The sequence below is a fragment of the Cucurbita moschata genome, unplaced genomic scaffold, assembly GCF_002738365.1.
Source record: "Cucurbita moschata cultivar Rifu unplaced genomic scaffold, Cmos_1.0 Cmo_Scf00027, whole genome shotgun sequence".
NCBI classification, from domain to species: Eukaryota; Viridiplantae; Streptophyta; class Magnoliopsida; order Cucurbitales; family Cucurbitaceae; genus Cucurbita; species Cucurbita moschata.
In genome coordinates, this window is record NW_019268543.1 from 1,761,304 (window position 1) to 1,785,740 (window position 24,437).

At 32.1% G+C, this 24,437-nt stretch overlaps 5 protein-coding genes and 1 pseudogene across 6 annotated transcripts in view; 4 read left to right on the plus strand and 2 right to left on the minus strand.

The window, feature by feature from the left end:
• The first annotated feature begins 180 nt into the window (after positions 1-180).
• LOC111462533 (UPF0481 protein At3g47200-like) lies at positions 181-2,313 on the plus strand. The gene is made up of 2 exons (XM_023106137.1): positions 181-762; positions 847-2,313. The coding sequence occupies exon 2, from the start codon at positions 865-867 to the stop codon at positions 2,224-2,226; it is 1,362 nt and encodes a 453-aa protein (XP_022961905.1). The 5' UTR covers positions 181-762; positions 847-864; the 3' UTR covers positions 2,227-2,313.
• A 988-nt stretch (positions 2,314-3,301) lies between these two features.
• Positions 3,302-24,437, plus strand: part of LOC111462529 (UPF0481 protein At3g47200-like) — a 55,412-nt gene continuing 34,276 nt past the window's right edge. The window contains exon 1 of the mRNA XM_023106127.1: positions 3,302-3,383. The gene's annotated coding sequence lies outside the window, so the exon portion shown is untranslated. The remainder of the gene's footprint in view (positions 3,384-24,437) is intronic.
• Positions 7,784-10,807, plus strand: LOC111462969 (UPF0481 protein At3g47200-like). The gene is made up of 3 exons (XM_023106804.1): positions 7,784-8,086; positions 9,469-9,557; positions 9,627-10,807. Exons 2-3 carry the CDS (start codon positions 9,494-9,496, stop codon positions 10,805-10,807), a joined length of 1,245 nt encoding a protein of 414 aa, XP_022962572.1. The 5' UTR covers positions 7,784-8,086; positions 9,469-9,493.
• On the minus strand, positions 12,377-17,382 carry LOC111462970 (annotated as a pseudogene).
• Positions 15,823-17,435, minus strand: LOC111462531 (UPF0481 protein At3g47200-like). Of its 2 annotated transcripts, none has more exons than XM_023106132.1 (2): positions 17,359-17,435; positions 15,823-17,273 (listed from the first exon to the last, which is right to left on the minus strand). In XM_023106132.1, exon 2 carries the CDS (start codon positions 17,237-17,239, stop codon positions 15,824-15,826), a length of 1,416 nt encoding a protein of 471 aa, XP_022961900.1. In that variant the 5' UTR covers positions 17,240-17,273; positions 17,359-17,435; the 3' UTR covers position 15,823. The 2 variants fall into 2 exon arrangements, with proteins under 2 accessions (XP_022961900.1, XP_022961901.1); XM_023106133.1 differs by having other exon boundaries at positions 15,823-17,267; positions 17,353-17,432.
• LOC111462972 (UPF0481 protein At3g47200-like) lies at positions 21,378-22,795 on the plus strand. Its single transcript, XM_023106805.1, has 2 exons — positions 21,378-22,230; positions 22,299-22,795. The coding sequence occupies exons 1-2, from the start codon at positions 21,378-21,380 to the stop codon at positions 22,793-22,795; spliced, it is 1,350 nt and encodes a 449-aa protein (XP_022962573.1).

Consider the following 24,437-nt stretch of genomic DNA (forward strand, 5'->3'; position numbering starts at 1 on the left):
GCATATTAATTTTCTTGTCATCTTATTCTATGAGCTAAAACTTAATCTTTAACTTCATAACTAATATACAAATGGATCGTAATAATATTTATTTTTTAAAAAATGGAAACACGTAAAAAAAAAAATGAGGATTCTTAATTCTATGTTCCAAATGTAAATGGGAAAATGAAAGGACGAGGAGCCAAATATCTTGGCTTGTAGTTAAAGCCACTTTCCTCGACCTTCAAAAATGAGAAGGAATCACGAGATGACATGCGTATCCATATAGAAAAGAGAAGAAAAGAAAAGGGGTTAGAAAAATAAAGCATAATGCTTTAGTATAAAGACGCTTTACAAATGGTTCTAGGTTCAATATTGGATAACAAACTAGTTCTTAATTAATAAGACATCTCTACCGATTTAGTTAAGTTATGACTTTAAATTGATATACTGGTAGCGATGAATCCTCTATCGGAGATATGCATACGAAAACATTTGATGCTACATATCTTGACATTTCAGAGAAAGTTGATGGAAGAGAAGAGTGGTTGGAATAATTAGAAATAGAGGACCCGAGCTTGTCATTGCTCTTTCGTTGTCTATGTTTATTCCTCCTCATGATCGTTTATGTTCGATGCCCATTAGTAGTATTCGTGGTTATCGGAAGCTTGCCTTATTAATTCTTCCACTTCCATACCTTCTCTTCTTACGCCACACCTCTCTTCCAGTCTTCTCTCATTTTCGTTCACCACCAACATCTTCTTCTCTCGATTTGCAGACAAGGTAACCTTTTGTTGCATTAAATTCATTTTTGCTTCGTTATTTTAGATCATCTTAAAAATATATATGCATTACTCTTTATTCAAGGAAATTTAAAAACGTGGGATGGAAGCTCATCAAGCAAACGACATACTGTACAATATGGCAAAAATTAGTGAAGTTGAACAAGTTGAACAACCTTGTGGTGATGTTGTAATATCCATTAAAAAAATGATGGAACAACTTCCTCCCCCTAATTTCGAATGTAGTATCTATCGAGTTCCTAAATTGCTACGTAAGATGAATAATGCAGCCTATACCCCTCAAGTCATTTCCATAGGTCCATTTCACCATCGTCGAAAGGATTTGATAGCCACAGAACAATATAAGCTTCGACGTTGTGTTGACTTTCTAAACCGTCTAGATAACAAGATGAACTCGTTGGAGCTCCTTGTGAAAGCTACTCAAAATTGGGTGAAAAATGCTCGAAATTACTATGCAGAACCCATACATATGTGTGATAAAGATTTTCATAAAATGATGCTTGTGGATGGTTGTTTCATACTCGAGTTTTTGATACAACATCATGACCAATGCCTCTCAAATGTTTCCTCGGAAACCCAAAACAATTTAGATCTTTCCTTCCACCAAAGATATCATGAGATATATACTGATTTGGTTATGTTGGAAAATCAAGTCCCTTTCTTTGTTCTTCAATCTCTGTTCCATCTTATACCACAAAATAAAACCTCTATCCCCTTTCTAACATTAACACATGAGTTTTTATTACCTAGACTTGTTAATTATTCTCTTTTTGATTCATCGTTGACAAAACCAAAGCACTTCGTCGATTTCTTAAGTTTCTACTTTGTCGTCGATAATAAATCTCCAAAGGACAACAAAAATAATTATTGTCTGAGAACTCCTCCATCGATAACTGAACTTTATGAAGCTGGTGTCACCATTAAGAAAGCAAAAGGCGCCAGAAATATGATGGACATAAACTTCAAAAATGGGATTTTAACGATCCCACCTTTAATGATTGATGATTTCTTCGAACCCATCATGCGAAATTTGATAGCATTTGAGCATTTTCCCTTGGAAGACAAGAGCAAGTGTACCCAATATATCACATTCATGGATAAGTTGATAAGCACAGAGAAAGACGTGAGTTTACTTGTGCAAGCTGAAATCATAATCAACAATATTGGAGGCAGTGATAAAGAAGTTTCAAAATTGTTCAACAATCTCTGCAAATTTGTTGAAGAGCGATGTGATGATAAGTTCAACGAGATCAGCAAAGCTTTACGTGATCATTGTAATAAAAGATGGAACAAGGCGAAAGCTTCACTCAAGCATAACTATTTCAATACGCCGTGGGCTGCTATCTCCTTCAGTGCTGCAACTTTACTCATTATTCTTACTCTCCTACAAACTATATTCTCTGCGATATCAGCCTTTCCCGAAAACCCAAAGAAATCCATATAATATATGTACGTTTGTTTTAATTTTACTCCCTTTCTCCTCTTATCTTGTAAATGTAAACCTTATATTTACCCGTGTTTTTCAAATAAACATGTTATATTTATGTTTGTTACCTAGTAACAAGTAATCTTACTATCTCCATTATTGTTTGTCTAAAAATATATATATTTTTTTACCCTAAGTAAAATAGTTCCTGTAACAATTTTAGTGGAAAAAATACACGTATTAATACATTAATTATATTTTGCCACGTTAAAATAAATGGTTTTTAGGAGTTTAAATACTTTCTTTTATAGATTAAAAGGTATTAATGTAACTTTTGAAAATTTAACAGTATTTTTAAAACTGTTTTAAAATAAGATATAAAATTAGATGAATATCACATCGTCCTCCTTTTTCACAAAAGGTAATTAGAATAGCGGTGGTTTCTCATGTCCCAAATTCTCGTTCTAGATTTACGAGCATGGTAGGAAAAGTTTGATGGAACAATTGCCCCCTCTTAATGAAGAATGTACCATCTATCGAGTTCTTATACTATTATGTAAGATGAATAAAACAGTCTTGTCCCTCAAATCATTTCTTGCAACAGCTCAAACTCAACTCACGTTAGTACGTATTGCTCATTTTGGCCCGTTATATATCATTGTCAGTCTCACGATTTTAAAACGCATCTACGAGGAGATGTTTCTATACCCTTAGAATGTTGGAAGTGGACATGGGATTTCAAATTCGTTAAACATGAGCAACATTCTCTCCTCTAAAACTGTTTCCAAATTCGGCCCAGCCCATTCAACATTCTCATTTCTCTGTTTCCAAATTGGGCCGAGCCCATTCAACATTCTATCTTCTCTGTTTCCAAATTGGGCCCAGCCCATTCAACATTCTCAATTCTCTGTTTCCAAATTCGGCCCAGCCCATTGCAACTTCAAACCTGCAGTTGACAACAGATCCTTCCCCATCCGTTTTTCTAATTAGCCCGCCATTGCCCAATCCTCTTCTTCCTTCGCCCACATCTCACCTTTCTTCTCCAGTTGTCAACAATGGCAACCTCCGCGCCATCGTCGACATCAACATCATCCACGGGTTGGATCAGAAGTCTTTCTCCGGTTCGCATCTCGCATCTATTTCTTTCTAATCATACGTCAAATCCCTCTCTTCAGGTGTGTTTTCATTTTCTTTCCCCCTCTTTTTTTCGCACTCTGATAGTAGGAATGTCTACTCGCATGTTTTGTTAGCGTTAAAAAATTTGGATTATATGAGAGCCATGCCTTGTCAGTATCACTCGCTTTGGCATCTGTATCTTCACTTGTTTGTTGCCGTTGAACACTGAATTTCTGTCCTATTTCATGCGACTTTGTATATGTTTAATTGGCTGGTTCTCGGAAAGAAGAATTGTAAAGATTGAATTTCTTTTAGCTTAACTGTTAGTCGTCATTTGACGCGATGTCACAGTAGGAAATTGGGGCTTAAATAACTATATCTTCATACAAGTAGTTTATGTGTTGAGTGTCGTGAATTTAAAACTAATTTGCGAGGAAACACCGGAAGGGAGTGTGTTGAAGAATGGGATGAAAAGATTGGATAGCTTAAGTTTGTGCCATTTTTCTAAAGAAAATTTTCATTTGAACCTTCGATTTAATGCTTTACGCATTTCAAGTGCTTTCCACTGCTTGCGAATTAATGGCTATTCCTATTGAAAGAATAATGTATCATGGATCTAAGTCGTAGCAATTCCATACGTTTGGGATGTTCCCTTACGATCTCAGTCGAATCAAGAAAACCTTTTGGATTCATGAATACTTTTGGTTCATTGCCCATTTTGATTCATGAATCTATTGGATTCATATTGTTATAAACGTAGAGTCAGTTTCATTTTGTATTTGCCTAGAGACAATTGAGAGGAATCTTGTAAGTGAGATTTTGTAGGGTGAGAATGCAAGAGAAACACTTTGGTTATAGTTATTGGCTAAGATCAATAGAGAATTTCTCTCTTAACTATGTAAATCTTTACGTCTTTTTGTTCATTTATTTTTGTGGGTGTGTGAGTACGATCGATATTGCTTCCGCTTCTGTTACAATATTAACTCCTCCATGTGATAATTTGTGAGGCCCCATCACTTGGTTATCAGGAGCTTGCCTTCTTATTTCTTCCACTTCCAATACCTTCTCTTCTTACTCCACAACTCTTTTTCTTTCTTATCTTCTTCCCATAGTTATTTGATAGAGTCTTCGTAACTAAGACAAAATAAGACAAAATAATGGAGATTTGAGAGATGTTTGGTATGTACCTAGTACTTAAAGGACATTTATGACATGCTAACGAGTTTAAATGAATTGTGATTGGAGAAGGAGAACCATAAGTTTGAAGGAAAAGTAGGAGGAAGGGTGACTCTTCAATGGTTTGAAATAGAGGACCCATCATCTCATTGTCCTTTCTTTCCTCATCTTCATTTGCTACCGACACTTTCTTCCATCAATTTGCAGGGTACTTCTTCCTCTCTCTCTTTTTCTTTTCTTCCTTATTTATAAATTAGTTTCTTTGAGTTGGGTTTGAAACCCCAACCATGCCTATTCCTATGTATATTTCTTATTTAGTTAGATTTCTCTTTATTCAAGCAGATTTTAGAACGTGGATGTTTCTGTTCAAATGGAAAATAGTTATATTAGATTTCATCAAGCAAACGACATATCTTACAATATGGTAGAAATTCTCGAGGTTGAAAAAATTTGTGGTAACGTTGTGATGTCCATAAGATACTGGCTAGAACAACTACCTCATGTTAATCTAGAATTTTAGCATCTATCGAGTTCCCAAACTACTATGTGAGATGAATAATAAAACCTATATCCCCAAATCATTTCCAGTGGTCCACTTTACTATCGTAGTCGAAAGGATTTGTTAGTCATAGAACGATATAAGCTTCAAGGTCTTAATAACTTTCTAATTCGTCTTGATGACAAGATGAAACATATGAATAATTTGATAAACCCATGGGAGGTCCTTGTAACAATTACTCAATGTCATGTGGAAGAAGATCGAAATTGTTACGTAGAACCCATAAACTTGAGTGACCAGGATTTTGTTGAAAGGATGATTGTGGATGATTATGGCTCAACCAACTGCATTCTCTAAGATTCCAAATAAGATTCCAAACAATGTTGATTTTTTATTGGTAGGTCTTGTTTGGATTAAGTTGGAAATTCAAGTCCCTTTCTCTATATGTTCGACCTTATGCTAGAAGATGCCTCCATCTCCTGTATACATCTTGCACGCGTGTTTTTATAATATGGATTGGTACATAAATATGAACTTTCTTGTACCTCGTTGATAATACTAAAGCACTTCGTTGATTTCTTAAACTTGTATTTTGTCGTTCCCCTAAGGTCTCTGGTGGACAACATTGATGAAACCAATTTTAATATTCCTCCATCGGTAACTAAGCTTTGCCAGTCTGGTCTCACCATAAAAAAAAAAAAAAAATCGATATTTATATATTGATGCTAACTTTGAAACCATGACGTGAAACTTGATAGCATTTGAGCAACTTTCCTTAGCAAATGAGAGTGTATCCAATATATCATATTTATGAATGATTTAATAGGTATAGAGTCAGGTTATGAGTTTATTTGTGAAAGCTGGAATCATGATCAAAGATATTAGAGGTAGTGATAAAGAAGTTTCAAAATTATTAACGATATCTGTAAATTTGCTACAGTCCCAAATAATTACAACTTCAACGATATCAGTACTAGCAGCCTTAGATGAGCACTATAGTAGATGTTGGAACAAGGTGAAAGCTACACTCAAACATGACTATTTTTATACACTATGGGCTTTTATCTCTGTTTTTTGTGCAATCTAGGTCATTTTTCTCACATATTAATGTGATATTGATTTTGTCTCGTAAACTTAATCTTTTAACTTTATAACTAATATACAAATGGATCATAATAATATTTATTTTCTGAAAAATGGAAAGCACGAAAAAGAAAGCGAGGAATGGAAAGGAAAGGAATCTCAATATATGTAGTTAAAGACGAATCTCAATATATCATGAAGAAATGGAAAAGAAAAATGGGAAAAATGGGAAACATGAAAGGAATCTCAATATATGTAGTTAAAGACGAATCTCAATATATCATGAAGAAATGGAAAAGAAAAATGGGAAAAATGGGAAACATGAAAGGAATCTCAATATATGTAGTTAAAGATGAATCTCAATATATCATGAAGAAATGGAAAAGAAAAATGGGAAAAATGGGAAACATGAAAGGAATCTCAATATATGTAGTTAAAGACGAATCTCAATATATCATGAAGAAATGGAAAAGAAAAATGGGGAATCTCAATATATGTAGTTAAAGACGAATCTCAATATATCATGAAGAAATGGAAAAGAAAAATGGGAAAAATGGGAAACAGTAGTTAAAGACGAATCTCAATATATCATGAAGAAATGGAAAAGAAAAATGGGAAAAATGGGAAACATGAAAGGAATCTCAATATATGTAGTTAAAGAAGAAATGGAAAAGAAAAATGGGAAAAATGGGAAACATGAAAGGAATCTCAATATATGTAGTTAAAGACGAATCTCAATATATCATGAAGAAATGGAAAAGAAAAATGGGAAAAATGGGAAACATGAAAGGAATCTCAATATATGTAGTTAAAGACGAATCTCAATATATCATGAAGAAATGGAAAAGAAAAATGGGGAATCTCAATATATGTAGTTAAAGACGAATCTCAATATATCATGAAGAAATGGAAAAGAAAAATGGGAAAAATGGGAAACAGTAGTTAAAGACGAATCTCAATATATCATGAAGAAATGGAAAAGAAAAATGGGAAAAATGGGAAACACGAAAGGAATCTCAATATATGTAGTTAAAGACGAATCTCAATATATCATGAAGAAATGGAAAAGAAAAATGGGAAAAATGGGAAACATGAAAGGAATCTCAATATATGTAGTTAAAGACGAATCTCAATATATCATGAAGAAATGGAAAAGAAAAATGGGAAAAATGGGAAACACGAAAAATATCTTGGCCTGGATTTTAAGCCACTTTCCTCGACCTTTAAAAATTGGAAGGAATCTCAATATATGGATGTCATTTAGAAAAGAAAAGAAAAGACGAGAAAAGGGGTTGGAAAAATTAAGCATAATGCTATAGTATATAGTAAAAAGGTGCTTCACCAATGCTTCTATGTTCAAATACTTAGAAAATTTTTAGAAAACTTCAAACCATTTTGATTTTCAATATAGGATGATAACAAACTCTTAATTTTTCTTTCAAATCAATTGATTAGTACATTTGGTACACAAATAACACAAATAAGAAATAGGAGATATGATTTTAAATTGATATACTTGTAGCAATGAATCCTCTATTAGAGATATGCATACGTAGACATTTGATGCGACATATCTTAAAATTTAAGAGAAATAGGAGGGCCATGTAGACATTTGATGCGACATATCTTGAAATTTAAGAGAAATAGGAGGGCCACTTTGACATTTGATGTGACATATCTTGAAATTTAAGAGAAATAGGAGTGCCGTAAGTTTAAAAGAAAGTTGATGGAATAGAAGAGGGGGTGGAATAATTAGAAATAGATGAGTGGGTGGAATAATTAGAAATAGAGGCCTGAACTTTTCATTGCCTTTTCGTTGTCTATGTTTATTCCTCCTCATGATCGTTTATGTTCGATGCCCATTAGTAGTATTCGTGGTTATCGGAAGCTTGCCTTATTAGTTCTTCCACTTCCATACCTTCTCTTCTTACTCCACACCTCTCTTCCATTCTTCCCTCATTTTCGTTCACCACCGACGTCTTCTTCCCTCAATTTGCGGACAAGGTAACCTTTCAGTGCATTAAATTCATTTTTGCTTCCTTATTTTAGATCATTTTAAAAATATATATGCATTACTCTTTATTTAAGGAGATTTAAAAACGTGAGATTGAAGCTCATCAAACAAACGACATACTATGATGTTGTAATATCCATTAAAAAAACGATGGAGCAACTGCCTCCCGCTAATGTAGAATGTAGTATCTATTGAGTTTCTAAATTGTTACGTAAGATGAATAATGCAGCCTATACCCCTCAAGTCAATTCCATAGACCAATTTCACCATTGTAGTCGAAAGGATTAGCTAGCCACAAAACAATATAAGTTTCAACACCGTGTTGACTTTCTAAACTGTCTAGATAACAAGATGAACTCATGGGAGTTCCTTGTGAAAACTACTCAAAGTTGGGTGAAAGAATCTCGAAATTACTATGCAGAACCCATAAACATGAGTGATGAAGATTTTCTTAAAATGATGCTTGTGGATAGTTGTTTCATAGTGGAGTTTTTGATACATCATGACCAATGCTTCTCAAATGTTTCCTCCGAGACCCAAAACAATTTAGATCTTTCCTTCCACCAAAGATATGATGAGATATATATTGATTTGGTTATGTTGGAAAATCTAAGTCTTTTTTTTTTTTTTTGTTCTTCAAGGTCTATTCCATCTTATACACAAAATAAAACCTCCATCCCCTTTCTAACATTAACACGTGTGTTTACATTTGAATTTGTTGTCAATTATTCTCTTTCTCATCCATTGTTGATAAAATCAAAGCAGTTGGTCGATTTCTTAAGCTTCTACTTTGTCGTCCCTAATAAATCTCTAAAGGACAACAAAAATAATTATTGTCTGAGATCTCCTCCATCAATAATTGAACTTTATGAAGTTGGTATCACCATTAAAAAAGTAGAAAACGCCATAAATATGATGGACATAAACTTCAAAAATGGAATTCTAACAATCCAAGTTGCTCGTAGAAAGTGCTCAAACTTGGATGAAAGAAGCCTGAAATTGCTAGAGAACCCATAAACATGAGCTACGAGAATTTTTAAAAAATGATGTTTGTGGATGGTTGTTTTGTAGTAGAGTTTTTAATACGATATTATGAAAAATACTACCCAAATGCACCATCTCACACTCAAAAATGTTTAGACCATTCCTTATACCCAAGAAACCACAAGATATATAATGATTTGATTAAGTTAGAAAATCAAATCCCTTTCTTTGTTCTTGAACGTCTATTCGACTTTATACCACATAATAGTATCCCGTCTCCTTTATGGGTCTTGCATCTATATTTTTTCATCCTAAATTTGTAGATGATAATTCTCTTTGAAGTGACCGTTCTAAACACAAAATTGATACCACTTGTCTTTGTTTCTAGTGTCCTTGTTTCTCTATAGTTCAAAATGGAGCTCTTCATCCGTCCCAACACAAATGAGATCAATCAAGTAGAAATAGAAAATGAAACTGGTACTTCTGATCCCGTGGTAGTATCCATTAATCGTATTCTTCAACAACCTGATTCATCCTATTTTTTAGAAGGTATCATTTACAAGGTTCCAGAACCTCTGCGCAGCATGAACTCAGAAGCTTATACCCCCACTGCCATCTCTATTGGCCCTTTGCACTCCGGTAGAAAAGATCTTAAGGCTAATTCACTTAAACCCATATATCTTCGACACTTCCTTGATCTCGCCCAGCTCTCCGTGAACACAATTGTAGAAACAGTCCAGACTTTGGAACAAAGAGCTCGCTATTGTTACACAGAATTCATCGAGATGAGCAGGGATGAATTTGTGGAACTTCTCGTCTTCGATGCCTGTTTCGTGGTCATGCATCTCACCAGTTGGCAGTACCCAAATTTGGATACCCCAAACGCGGTGAATTTATGGCAATCTTGGAATGAAATATCTCATGATCTGATGCTGCTTGAAAACCAACTTCCCTTCTTCCTTCTCCAATCTTTATACGACCTCTTCGCCCCCTCTCAACCCTTACTAGAACATAAGAGTTTCATTCAAATTGTTCAATATTATTTCTCAGAACACAAAAACCCAAAGTTGTTTTTTATTGATATCAAACTTCTTTCGGTTGACGACGTGAAACATTTTGTTGATTTAGTAACAATGCCTAATACTCGTATGTATTCCCATGAAAAGTCCGGCCAACGCCTATTGTGGCCACTGAATGCCACCGAGCTCCATGAATGCGGCGTTATTTTCAGGAGCGGGGATGGTATAGAATTTAATGACCAAGGTGGGTGTCTACAACTACCGCCAATCAAGATTTACGACGATTTTGAAAAGCGTGTGAGGAACCTTATAGCTTATGAGCAATGCCATATTGGCAATGAGTTAAGGAACAGGGTGAGCAACTTTGCTGTGTTTATGCAGTGTTTGGTCCAGTCCGACCAAGACGTGAAATTGTTGATTGAGGGAGGGATCATAGAGAACTACTTGGGTGGTATCAATGAGATCACCCAATTATTCAACAACCTCGGTAAGCACATCTTCATTGGAATCAACTACTACAATTCTGATTGCAAAAAAATGAAAGATTATTGCATGCGCCGCCACCATCGTTGGATGACGTCGTTGCGACGCAATTATTTCAGCACGCCATGGCTCTGTGCTTCCTCCATTGCAGCCATCCTTCTCCTTGCCCTCACTCTTATACAAACCATCCTGGCTGTATTCACTAGATTCAAAGAACGTTCTTAATTGAATCTAATTCAAATGATGCTTTTCTGTGTTTAGAATTCAACAACTTCTCCAATTTGTTTAACCATATGTTCAACTTCCCTCTATTAAATTTATATTTAACGTTCATACTATAGTGACGTTATGTATAATATCCTCACTCTCAATAGTCAGATACAAGTCTATATAACATAAAAACGCAGGATGCCCATGACGTGTACGTGTGGGATGAACCAAATCCTCATTGAATTTTATTTTTCCATTAGAAGGAGCTCGTATATGTTCTGCAGTCCCCCCTGTGAATACTCCACGGGTATGAAAAGTTTTTAATGTTAGTTGAGTACCCGGTTCTCCAATAGATTGACCCGCAATAATACCTACGGCTTCTCGCAATAATACCCGGTTCTCCATCTATTTGAGTTCATATAATTATAAAAATAGAAACAATTATAATCGCAAATGGATCCAAGAAATAAAAAAAAAAAAAAAAATAGTTGTACTTTCTTCTTATAGAAAAAAATAAAAATAAAAATAAAATCCTAGTTTTCCATTCTTTTTGACTTACAGATTTCTACAGAATTAGTAGTCGTCTTCAAGCAAAACTTAAACAACAAAAGTAAGATTCAGATTATGTTATTGATCAAATATCTCAGGTTGAGATTTAAATCATTCTACAAGTAAAATCGATGATGTGTCAAGTTCCAATGATTTAATCATTGGCAAAAAAAAAAAAAAAAAAAAAAAAAAAAAAAAAAAAAAAAAAAAAAAAAAAAAAAAAAAAAAAAAAAAAAAAAAAAAAAAAAAAAAAAAAAAAAAAAAAAAAAAAAAAAAAAAAAAAAAAAAAAAAAAAAAAAAAAAAAAAAAAAAAAAAAAAAAAAAAAAAAAAAAAAAAAAAAAAAAAAAAAAAGTACTACATTTTCCAAATCTCCCCTACAAATATAACATACTTGGTTTTATGTAACTTCAAAATGAAATTTTTGACATTCCATCCTTAAAATACATTTCAAGAGTTTGTAACATTCATACTACCATAATTAGCGAGGTAAATGTAACCTAAATATAAGTAAAAAGACTTAAACTTAAAATACATTAATAAAACAGCATAAATTTAGTATTCAATCATATTTTATAATAAACGAAGTCCACTGGAAATGTCTTAAAGTCTTCGTTGCATAAACAAAACTTGATTCATCTTAATGTGACATTAATATTACACGTTAATATAATATAATGTTGAAGCTAGATTATTTCCTAAGTTGATAACAATTTTCTCAATTGAAGGAAAAAAAAAATTCTTCACATTAAATACGAGAGGTGGGCAAAGTTGAATTGGCACCCACGAGACACCAATTGCTTGCATGGACCCATATATGAAAACTAGACGGCCAATTTGACGTGTTTATGTCAATGTCAAATAATTAATGTCTTTTATTGTTTACTAATTCAATACTATCCTTATATTTTAAATTTTTACCATTGATTATTAATTTACCATTTCAAATTAAAACAAAAATTGTGAACAAAAACCATTACTAATTTTTTTTTTGTCCTTTCAATATTTGACGTGCCATTAAATTATATATAATTTTATGTCATAGACTCTCGACCCTTTTTTAATGCTTCTTCTATGAAAAACAATGAATGAACATATCGTAAAGGCAGGATAGCAACTTAAATATGACATTATTGTTTATTTTAAAACAAGCACAAGGTAGGAATTAAAAACAAGAAAGGCATATTACATGTATAGAGTTCTATTTAGGAAATGCAGATATACTAGAAAATATAGTTTGAAGGAAGGTTAGGATAACGAGCAAGATAGCACCTATAACAGAGATAGAAGCCCATGGTGTATAAAAATAGTCATGTTTGAGTGCAGCTCTCGCTCTATTGTAACGTCTATTGCAGTGCTCTCGCAAGGCAATACTGATATCGTTGAAGTGGGTACTATGTGGGACTATGACAAATTTACAAAGATCGTTGAACATTTTTAAAACTTCTTTATCACTTCCTCCAATATCGTTGATTATGATTCCGGCTTTCTCAAGTAAACTCACGTCTAACTCTGTGCTTATCAAATAATCCATGAATGTGATATATTGGATACACTTGCTCTCCTGTACTAAGGAAATTTGCTCAAATGCTATCAAGTTTCGAATTATGGTTCCAAAGATCATCAATATGTAAAGGTGGAATTTCGAAAACTCCATTTTTTAAAGCTTATGTCCATAATTAATTGGTCATCTTTTACTTTCTTGAGGGTGATACCAGCCTTGCGGAGCTTAGTTATTGATGTAGGAATAACAAATTTGGTTTCAGTAACGTTAACCATAGAAGACCACGGGGGAATGACAAAGAACAAACTTAAGAAATCGACAAAGTGCTTCGATATTATCATAAAAGTACTAGAAAGATGATATTTGTTAAACAATCCGTGTTGTAAAACACGTGTGCAAGTTGTATAACGGAGATGGAGACACCATCTTCTAATATAAGGTCAAGCATACGTTGAAGAAAGGAGAAGGGATTTGATTTTCGAGCTTAACAAAATCAAGATTTATATCAGGGATTCTTTTGTAGAATGAATAATCTACCTTGTTTGGAATTTTAGGAAAGGCAGTTGGATGGCTTTGACCATAATGTAGTATCAAAAACTCCACTATAAAACCACCCTCCACAATCATCATTTCAATAAAATCATTGTCATTCATGTTTACGGGTTCTGCATAGCAATTTCGATCTTCTTCTACCCAACTTTGAGTATTTTCACAAGATTCTCTAGTAGGTTCATTGAGTTATTCAAATGATTCATCTTATAATTTAGACGAATTAGAAAGTTATTAAAACCTTGAAGCTTATATGGTTCGGTGGCTATCAAATCTGAACTACAATCTGGACTACGATGGTGAAATGGGCCGATAGAAATGACTTGAGGGATATAGGCTTTATTATTCATCTCACGTAGCAGTTTGAGAACTCGATAGATGCTAGATTCTACAATAACCCGAGGCAGTCGTTCCAGCCTATCTCTTATAGACATCACAACATTTTCACAAATTTGTTCAAGCTCATGAATTCTGGCCAGAAATTTGCTCTTTGGTTGATGAACTTCAATATGATTATTTTCCATTTGAACTTAAAAACATCACGTTTTCAAATCAGCTCAAACACAAACAGCAATGCATATATACTTTAGAAACTTAACTAAATAATGTAAGAACTAAGAAAGATATGAAAGATAGATTTATGAGACTAATGTAATAGTTGTCACATCAAATTTTTTTTTATCAAATTATATGTAAACTCGATAATAGGAGATAGTTGTTCCATTATTTTTTTTTTTTTTTGATGAATATGACAATATTACCATAAAGTTGTTCCACTCTCTAACTTATTTCTGTCATATTGTAAGACATTTGTGGAGTAAGAAGAGAGAGGTATTGGAAGTGGAAGAAATATGAAGACAAGCTTTTGATAACCAAGGTATATTATGGTGGGCCTGACATAATGATCACATGGAGGTGTAGATGTTGTAGCAGAAGTGGAAGCAAGAGCGATCGTACTCATCTACCCACGAACATAAATGAACAAAGAGACACAAAAATTTATATGGTTTAAAAAAAAGAAATTCTTCTACATTTACGGGTGGTAGTCAATTACTATAACCAAAGTGTTTACAAGTGTATCTCTCACACTATCATACTTACAAAATTTCTCTCAATTGTCTCAAACTTGATAGGAAAAAAATGTTGGTGGTGAACGAAAATGAGTGAAGAAAGGAAGAGTCTTTTTAGAAGAAAACAAGAACCCAAGCCTATGGTCAAACTATAAGTTTAGTATTCTAATTTAGAGGTCCGTATCTATTTGGTTCATTTTTTTTAAAGTGCCTAATAAATATCTTCAATTACCTATTTAATAGGTGGCAAATATAACTTTGTGTCTAGTACACATAGAACAAGTACAATTTTTTTTTTTAAATATTCTATTAGATATAAATTTAAATTTATGTATTATGAAACTAAAAAATTTTAAATTTTGTCCCAATTTTAAAAATTAATGGCAATTTTTATCAGTCTATAAACTAAATAGAGTCCATTAATAGACTAAATTTATTATTTTAATTCATGTTAAATAATATATATAATTTTATGATTTAATAACCGGAAAGTTTAAGGATTTATTAGATAATTTTGAAATATTGAACTTGTATTTTAAATACCTATTTATTGAGAAAAAAGAAATTAACATAGGATTCTTTGAAAGTAAAAATTAAAATAAAAAATAAAAAATAAAATAAAATTGGGGAGGGGTTCTTTATGTTCCCCTATATTGATTTTTTGGGAATGTATTTTGAAGTGCAAGAGAAGTAAGCACAAACATATTTATTCTTTAGGTTACTTCATGCATATGGCCTAAAGTGAAGTTTCTTTTGGTCCCGTTTATTTATTTATTTATGTTATCCGTGTGTAACGATAAAAATATTTTTGATAAGAATTTAAAAAGTTATTTTAAATGTAGTCGTGCAGAATAAATTTATTACTTTTTTGTTTACTGCTAGCGAGAGGCCAACTTAATGTCTCGTTGTCATTCTACTCGATAAAACATTCTCTTTATCTTCTTAATCTTCTTAATCATACTGTATCGGACAGCTGGAATCTTCTAAAGGCATGTAATTTGTAATATAATATTTTTGAAAAGTAATACTCATATACTAAAAATTACATGAAAACATGTCAATTTAAAGTTATACTGAATCAAATTTGGGTCGATAATACTTTTATGATAACGGTAATGGTCAATAGATTCAAAATAAGAAAGTAAAATTAAGAACTAGTTTGTAAATGGGTTATCGTTTTTAAAGTACTCTCCATCCCTTTCCTTACTAATTTTAATCGTATTGTACGATGTGTTGTGTTATTTGCTTGTCGGTTGAAATGAAATACTCACGTTTTCATATATAATGTAATTAATACTTAACTAGATAAGAGAAGCAACATAGTAGAAGAAACATACATATATTATATGGATTTCTAAGGTCTAAGGTTTACTAGGAAATGCAGATATCCCAGAGAATATAGTTTGAGCGAGAGTTAAAATAATAAGCAAAGTTGCAGCACAGAAGGAGATGAAAGCCCATGGCGTATTACAATAGTTATGCATAAGTGAAGCTCGTGCCTTGTTCCATCGTCCATCACAATGCTTACGTAAAGCTTTGCTGGTATTGTTGAACTTACTGTTACATGGTAGTTCAACAAATTTGCAGAGATTGTTAAACAATTTTGAAACTTCTTTATTACTGCCTCCAATATGGTTGATTATGATACCAGCTTTTACAAGTAAATTCACGTCTTTCTCTGTGCTTATCAAATCATCCATAAATTCGATATATTGGATACACTTGTTTTCATTTTCCAAGGGAAAATGCTCAAATGCTATCAGATTTCGCATGGTGGGTTCGAAGACATCATCAATAGTTAAAGGTGGGATTGTGAAAATCCCATTTTTGAAGCTTAGGTTCATTGCATTTGTGACATTTTCTGCTTTCTTAATGGTGACACCAGCCTCATGAAGCTCAGTTATCGATGGAGGATTTATCTTGATGTCCTCTAGAGGCGTCTTGGGGACAACGAAGTAGAAGCTTAACAAATCGACAAAGTGCTTAGGTTTTTCCAATGGTGCCTTAGAAAAAGAACAATTGTAAGCAAATCCACATTCTAAAAATGTACTTGCTAATTCTATAAAGTGGACACAAGAGGTTATATTTGGTAGGAGGCCAAACAAACTTTCAAGAAGGAAGAAAGGGACTTGATTTTCCAACATAATCAAATCAGGAAATAGCTCGCTAGATCTTTGGTGGAAGGTAAGATCTAAATTGTTTGGAGTTTGGAAGCATGTATTTGGGTAGACTCCGTTATAATTTTCTATCAAAAACTCTACTAGGAAACAACCATCCACAACCATCATGTTAACAAATTCCTTATCATTCATGTTTATGGGCTCTCCATAGCAATTTCGAACTTCTTTCATCCAAGTTTGAGTATTTTTCTTAAGCAACTCCAATGAATCCCTCTCGTTACCTAGACGGCTTAGAAAGTTCAAACAACGTCGAAGCTTATATGGCTCAGTGGCTAACAAATCCTTTCGATGATGGTGAAATGGACCTATGGAAATGACTTGAGGGGTATAGGCTCTATGATTCATATTGCGTAACAGTTTAGGAACTCGAAAAATGCTACATTTTTCATTAACAGGAGGTAACTTATCTATCATTTCTTTTATGGGTGGTACAACATTACGACGAGGTTGTTCACCTTGTTCAGCTTCACTAATTCCTGCCATATTGTATGGTTTGTTGTTTACCTGATCAACTTCAATAGTCACAGCTTCACTAATTCCTGCCATATTGTATGGTTTGTCGTTTACCTGTTCAACTTCAATCTCACTATTTTCCATTTCAAACGAACCTCCACGTTTTCAAATTTCCTTGAATAAAAAGTAATGCATATATATTTAAAAGCGAAGGAAATTAAGGAAGTAAAAAGTGAATTTAATGAAACGAAAAGATACCTTTGTGTGCAAATTGATGGAAGATAGCGGTGGTAAATGAAAATGAGGGAAGGAAGTGGAAGAAATAAGAAAGCTAAGGTTGCGATGACCAAGTAAACTAACGGCGGCCTCATATATATGATCGCATGGAGGAGTAAAGCAGAAACAAGAATATCATATTCACACGTATGAACATAATAAGAAAGGAGTAAAGCGGATATAATAAGATGACGAAAAAATTTTAATCGTTCAGCAATTAATACGTCATTAAAGGATATATATAATTTAATTTATGGATCCTGAGCTTACAATGTTGCATGGTTTGTTGTATGAGAAACAAGAATGGAAAAGGAGTAAAGAAAAAGAGAGATTATGATTTTAAAAATGAAGAAAGGAATAAACAATTGAGTAATTAATAACTCCAAAATTCCCACTTTTATTAAAGTCACAAAATTAGAAAATCCAAATATTTATTTCCCTTTATCATACAATTAATTCTAACTCTTTATAAACATCTTTCCCTTGTATCATATTAATACTTTGGGTTAAAATAACTTAATTAACTAATAAAAAATAAAATATATACTTTCACTAAACCATCGATTGTCGACCCATCTCTAATTAATCATATCACCATTAAACCATTCGCTTTATTTGGATTAACGGATGAGGTTCTCTAAACCAATTAGAGCTAAACTGAGAATCTAATCCAATTTAACTTTATAATAATAATATTAATTAATTAAAATTTAGGTATTAAATTATTATATCTAATAAATAATACTTTTTTACTTCTGGAGTATTTTTTAAAAAATTGGTTATTCATTGGGCACAAATTTAAAATTTATTGTCTAGTAGATTTATTAATTTTAAAAAATGTTGAAAATACAAAGGATCTATTAGACACATGAACACAGTGATTTGACATTTTTAAAGTTTAAAATTAACTAAATTGAAAGTTTAAGATTTATTAGATACAAAAATAAATTTTGAGAGATTGAATTTATATTTTAAATACATAAAGTAAAAAATAAAATAAAAAAATAAAAAATAAAATAAATTTTGGGAGAGGGGTTCTATATGTTCACCTATCTTTTGTGATGTATTTTGAAGTGCAAGAGAAGTAAGCACAAACATGTTTATTCTTTACGTTACTTCACGCATATGGCCCTAAAGTGAAGTTTCTTTAGGTCCAGTTTATTTATTTATTTATGTTATCCGTGTAACGATAAAAATATTTTTGATAATAATTTTTAAAAATTATTTTAAATGTAGTCGTGCAAAATAAATATATTAATTCTTTGTTTACAACTAGCGAGAGGCCAACTTAATGTTCCATTTCTATTCTACTCGATAAAACATTCTCTTTATCTTCTTAATCACATTGTTCCGGGCAGCTGGAATCTTCTAAAGGCATATGGTTTATAGTATAATATTTTTGAAAAGCGATACTCATTTGCTAAGAATTACATGAAAAGTTATACTCCAATCAAATTTGGACTCTTTCAATTTGAATATATAATTATTTGTAAAAACGTGTTTTAATGAAGGTTATGTTTTCTTTCTTTTTGAATTTGAAACTTCAATTTGACTAAAGCTTTATTATAAATTTTATCAAAATATTTTTTTTCATCAATATAAATAAACATAATTCAATAATAATTATTGACGTATATTATTATTATATTTAAATTCTTACACTTGACTATTAAATATTACCATTACGTTTAATTCTTAATTATCATAAATTAATACAAACATATGAGTATCTTTAATCAATAAAAATTATTTTTTATAAGTTCGACTTATTAAAAGAAACATAATTTTATAATTCTGGCTTATTACATATATTATTTAATTTAAGAATAGAAGTTTACTTATTTTATTATAAAAAAATCTAATTTAATAAATCAATTTTTACAGTTTAAAATTCTATTTCCTCTCAATTAAAAAAGAAAAAAAAAAGAATGAATAGGATTCAATTGGTCGGATTACTTTTAACTTAAGTTGTTTATTAATTAAATATTATCATTATATTTAAATTTTTAATTATTAATTTACCTCCTCAAATAAATTTGCACTATAAATTAATACAAATCTAATAAGCCATAAACATTAATTAATGACAAAAAAAAAAAAAAAAAAAATTTCCCCCACCATCCTAAAATAAAATGTGAATTTAGACGTTTTCTAATTAATTCTTCCACTATAAATATAATTTTGATTGGTGTATTTCAGGAATTTTATATTTTATATTTTAAAGTTGTATAATATACTTATCTCATTTAAAATCATTTACTTTCCTCTGCATCGAATTTGATTTTTAAAATATAAGTTGATTTAATGAAATAAAATAGTTTAACAACAATTAAAAAATAAATAATATAATAAAATAGTTGAAAATACTTTAATTATTTAATAATAATACTAATTTTCAGGTAAGATACTAATGAAGATTTATGGAAAAGAATATCTACTCATTTTAAAGTAGTTGACCAAAATAAAACAAAATCTAGAGCTTTATTTATTTATTTATTTTTCTATTAGAAGAAATTACAACTTTAGTTAGTATTATTTTTTTCACGTAATTATGAACCCAAATAGATAGAGTTAAATATAAATTTAAAGAGGCACCTTGAACATACAGTTAAACAGATTGGTTTGAAATCTGATCCCAACTAATCCAAATGTGGTTGAATTCTAAATTGGATCCAATTAAGAGCCTTGTTTGAATCTAGGGTAGAATAGATGGTCGTATAAGAGTAGAGTGAGGGCCAGGAGTTGGAAAAATAAGGCATAATGTTTTAGTAAAAAAGTGCTTTACCAATGCTTCTATGTTCAAATACTTCGAATTTTTTTTAGAAAACTTCAAACTATTTTTAAATATTGGATAACAAATAAGTTCTTAATTTTTTTTCAAATCAATTGATGAGTACATTTGGTAGACAAATAAGAACAAAGTTTCACCTACAACAACACAAATTTGATTAAGTTATGACTTTAATTGATATACTTGTAGTAATTAATCCTGTATTGGAGATATGCATACCATGCTATATATCTTGTCATTTGAGAGAAATAGGAGAACCAAAGTTTGAAAGGAAATTGATTGAAGAGAAGAGTGAGTGGAATAATTAGAAATAGAGGACCCAAGCTTCTCATTGTCCTTTCGTTGTCTATGTTTATTCCTCCTAATGATCATTTATGTTCGGTGCCCATTAGTAGTATCGGAAGCTTGCCTTATAGTTCTTCCACTTTCATACCTTCTCTTCTTACTCCACACCTCTCTTCCATTCTTCCCTCATTTCCGGTTCACCACCAACATCTTCGTCCCTTAAATTCATTTTTACTTCCTTATTTTAGATCATTTTTAAAATATATATGCATTACTCTTTATTCAAGGAGATTTAAAAACGTGGGATTGAAGCTCATCAAGCAAACGACATACCATACAATATGATAGAAATTAGTGAAGTTGAACAACCTTGTGGTGATGTTGTAATATCCATTAAAAAAATGATGGAACAAGTGTCTCCTGCTAATGTAGAATGTAGTATCTACAGTTCCTAAATTGCTACGTAAGATGAATAATGCAGTCTATACCCCTCAAGTCATTTCCATAGGTCCATTTCATCATCGTCGAAAGGATTTGATAGCCACATAACAATATAAGTTTTGACATTGTGTTGACTTTTTAAACCATCTAGATAACAAGATGAACTCATTGGAGTTGCTAGAAGAAACTACTCAAACTTGAATAAAAAAGCTCGAAATTACTATGCAGAACTCATAAACATAATTTAGATCTTTCAGGAAAAAAATGACTGTTGTAGTGTGAGAGTGTGAAAGATATATTAATAAAAAATAAAAAATAAAGTAATTGGTGAGTTAAGAAAAAAAATGATATTTATAATAAATTTAATATAGTATTTGAGGGGGGCTTTGTGGATTAGCATAAATAGGGATGAGGGTGTTGGTGAAGGCATTGCAGACCAGACTCCAGAGTACCCTTCTACCACTGCTCCTTGTTTCTCCGTAGTTGATAATGGAGCTCTCCGCCTCTTCCAACACAAATGAGATCAGTCGAGCAGAAATAGAAAATGAAACTGGTACTTATGATCCAGTGGAAGCATCCATTAATCGTATTCTTCAACAATCTATTTCATTCTGTTCTGAAGGCGTTACCATTTACAAGGTTCCAGAACTTTTACGCAGCATCAAGCCAGAAGTTTATATGCCCACTACCATCTCTATCGGCCCTTTGCACTCTGATAGAAAAGATCTTGGAGCTAATTCATTCAAATCCATATTCCTTCGACTCTTCCTTGATTTCACCCAGCTCTCCGTGAACACGATTGTAGAAACAGTCCGAAATTTGGAACAAAGAGCTCGCTCATGTTATGCAAAATCCATGGAGATGAGCAGGGATGAATTTGTGGAGCTTCTGGTCTTGGATGCGTATTTCGTGGTCATGCATCTCATCCAATCGACGTGCTCACATTTGGATAGCCCAAAGATGACGGATTTCTTGCAATTCAATTATGAAACATCTCGTGATTTGATGCTGCTTGAAAACCAGCTTCCCTTCTTCCTTCTCCAATCTTTATACGACCTGGTCCTCCACTCAAAACCTTCACTGAATGATAAGAGTTTCATTCAAATTGTTAGTAATTATTTCTGCAACAACGATGACCAAGAGTTGCTTTTTATTGATATCAATTTACCTTTGGCTGCCAAAGTGGATCATTTTCTTGATTTAGTAAGAATACGTAAGCCTTGTTTGAATGGGGATATAACGTTCACTTCCTCAGGCATATTTTGGCCACCGAATGCCACCGAGCTTCACAAATGCGGCGTTATTTTTAGGACGGGGAGTGTCATAAAATTTAGTGACCAAGGTGGCTTTCTAGACTTCCGGAAATCAAGATATACGACGATTTTGAAAGGCGTATGAGGAACCTTATAGCTTATGAGCAATGCTATATTGGGTATGAGGATAAGAACTCGATGAGCAACTTTGCTGCGTTTATGCAGTTCTTGGTCCAGACAGACCAAGACGTCAAATTGCTAATTAAGGGAGGGATCATAGACAACAACTTGGGTAGTGTCAAAGAGGTTACCCAATTATTCAACAACCTCGGTAAGCACGTTTACCCTGGAGTCAACTACTACAGTTTTTATTGCAAAACAATGAAAGATTATTGCAAGCACCGCTGCCATCGTTGGATGACGTCGTTGCGGCGCAACTATTTCAGCACGCCATGGCTATGTGCTTCCTCCATTGCAGCCATCTTCCTCCTTGCCCTCACTTATACAAACCATCATAGCTATAGTCACTGGATTCAAACAAACTTCTTAATTGGAATTCAACAACTTATGTTTAAGTTGGGTCTATTAAATTTATATTCCAACTATCATGCTATTTTCGGTGTAATTGAGAACTCCATCTATTTGGATTCATAACTATGTGAAACAAACGCAGAAACAATGGTAATCCCAAATGAATCTAGGAAATATAAAAAGAAACTATACTTTGTACTTTCTTCTGACGAAAAAAAAATAAATAAAGCTTTTGATTTTGTTTATTTTATTTTAGTAAGATTGAATAAGAAACAATACTTTGTACTTTCTTCTTATGGAAAATAATAATAATAATAAATAAAGCTTTTGATTTTGTTTATTTTATTTTAGTAAGATTGAATAATTTTTTAGCAACAGTGTTATATCCTTCCAAAAATATGTTAATACAAGAAGAAAAGTTAGATAGATTTGTAAAATTCCACATCCATTAAAGTGGGGAATAAAACATTTCTTATAAATATGTGGAGACCCCTCTCTAACAGACGCGTTTTAAAATCGTGAGGCTAACGGAGATATGTAACGAGCTAAAATGGACAATATGTACTAGTATTTGGCTTTAGCTGTTACAAGATTGAATAACTTTTAGATCAATAAACCGTGGTCATCATATGCTTATACTAATCAATGAACATAGTCAGTCTCGTAGCAAACAAGACTAGTGCATTCATGACAACAAACCCTCTCTACAAACAACAAAGTCTATATTGTCCAGCAGTTGGAATAGAGGACCCCAATTTCTCAATCATATGGAATGGAAGACCCAACGTTTCATTGTCTAACCGTTATCTATGAAAATTTGATACAGGAATCTTTTAGATTCATGAATACTTTTGGTACAGTCATCACTTCGATTTATGAATCTATTTGGATTTATTTGGTTCATCCCCGTAGTCGTTTATAAATCATCTTTATTTATGTATGAGCGTTAGTATTATTATACTTATATAAAGGTCTATCTAGTATTGTTATGAGATAAAAAATCATTGTCATTTTGTATTTATCTAAAGGAAATTGAGAGGAATTTTATAAGTGAAATTTTGTAATAGGAAAGTGAGAGATATATTTATAAACATTTTGGTTAGAATGATTGGCTAACACTTGGATACAATAAATTTCTTTTTTTCTAAATTAGGTAAAATTTTCTCTCTTTATTCATTATGTCAGTAGGTGTGTGCCTATGACATTCTTGTTTCCGCTTTACTCCTCCATGCGATCATTTATGTAAGGCCCATCAATACAACTGTCTTAGGATATGTCGAAATAAGTGTTGAGTTTAAAGATAATTGATCAATAAAAAAAAAATTGATGGGACAACTATTGAGTTGGTCTCATAAATCTATCTTTCTTCTCTTTCAATTTTTTTCAGAATCAAGTCAAATTTCTTATTTTTGAATTTGAGGATTAAAATGCTAAACAGTTGCATTAAAGACATTTGAGGATCTAAAAGTATTCCAATCTTGTAATAGCCAAGTCCATCGATATTGTCTACTTTAACTTGTTGTGAATTGTCGTGAGTCTCACGCTTTTAAAACGCTTCTGTTACGGAGAGGTTTCCATACTCAAATAAAGAATGGTTGGTTCCATCATGCTTCAACATTGATGAAAATGATTTTATTATTCCTCCATTCATAAGTTAGCTCCAGAAGATTAAGAAATTAGAACAAATATCCAATATGTCTTGTCACTGAGTTATTGATATGGGCAGAAAAAATGTGAAATTACTTATAAAAGCTCAAATCATAAT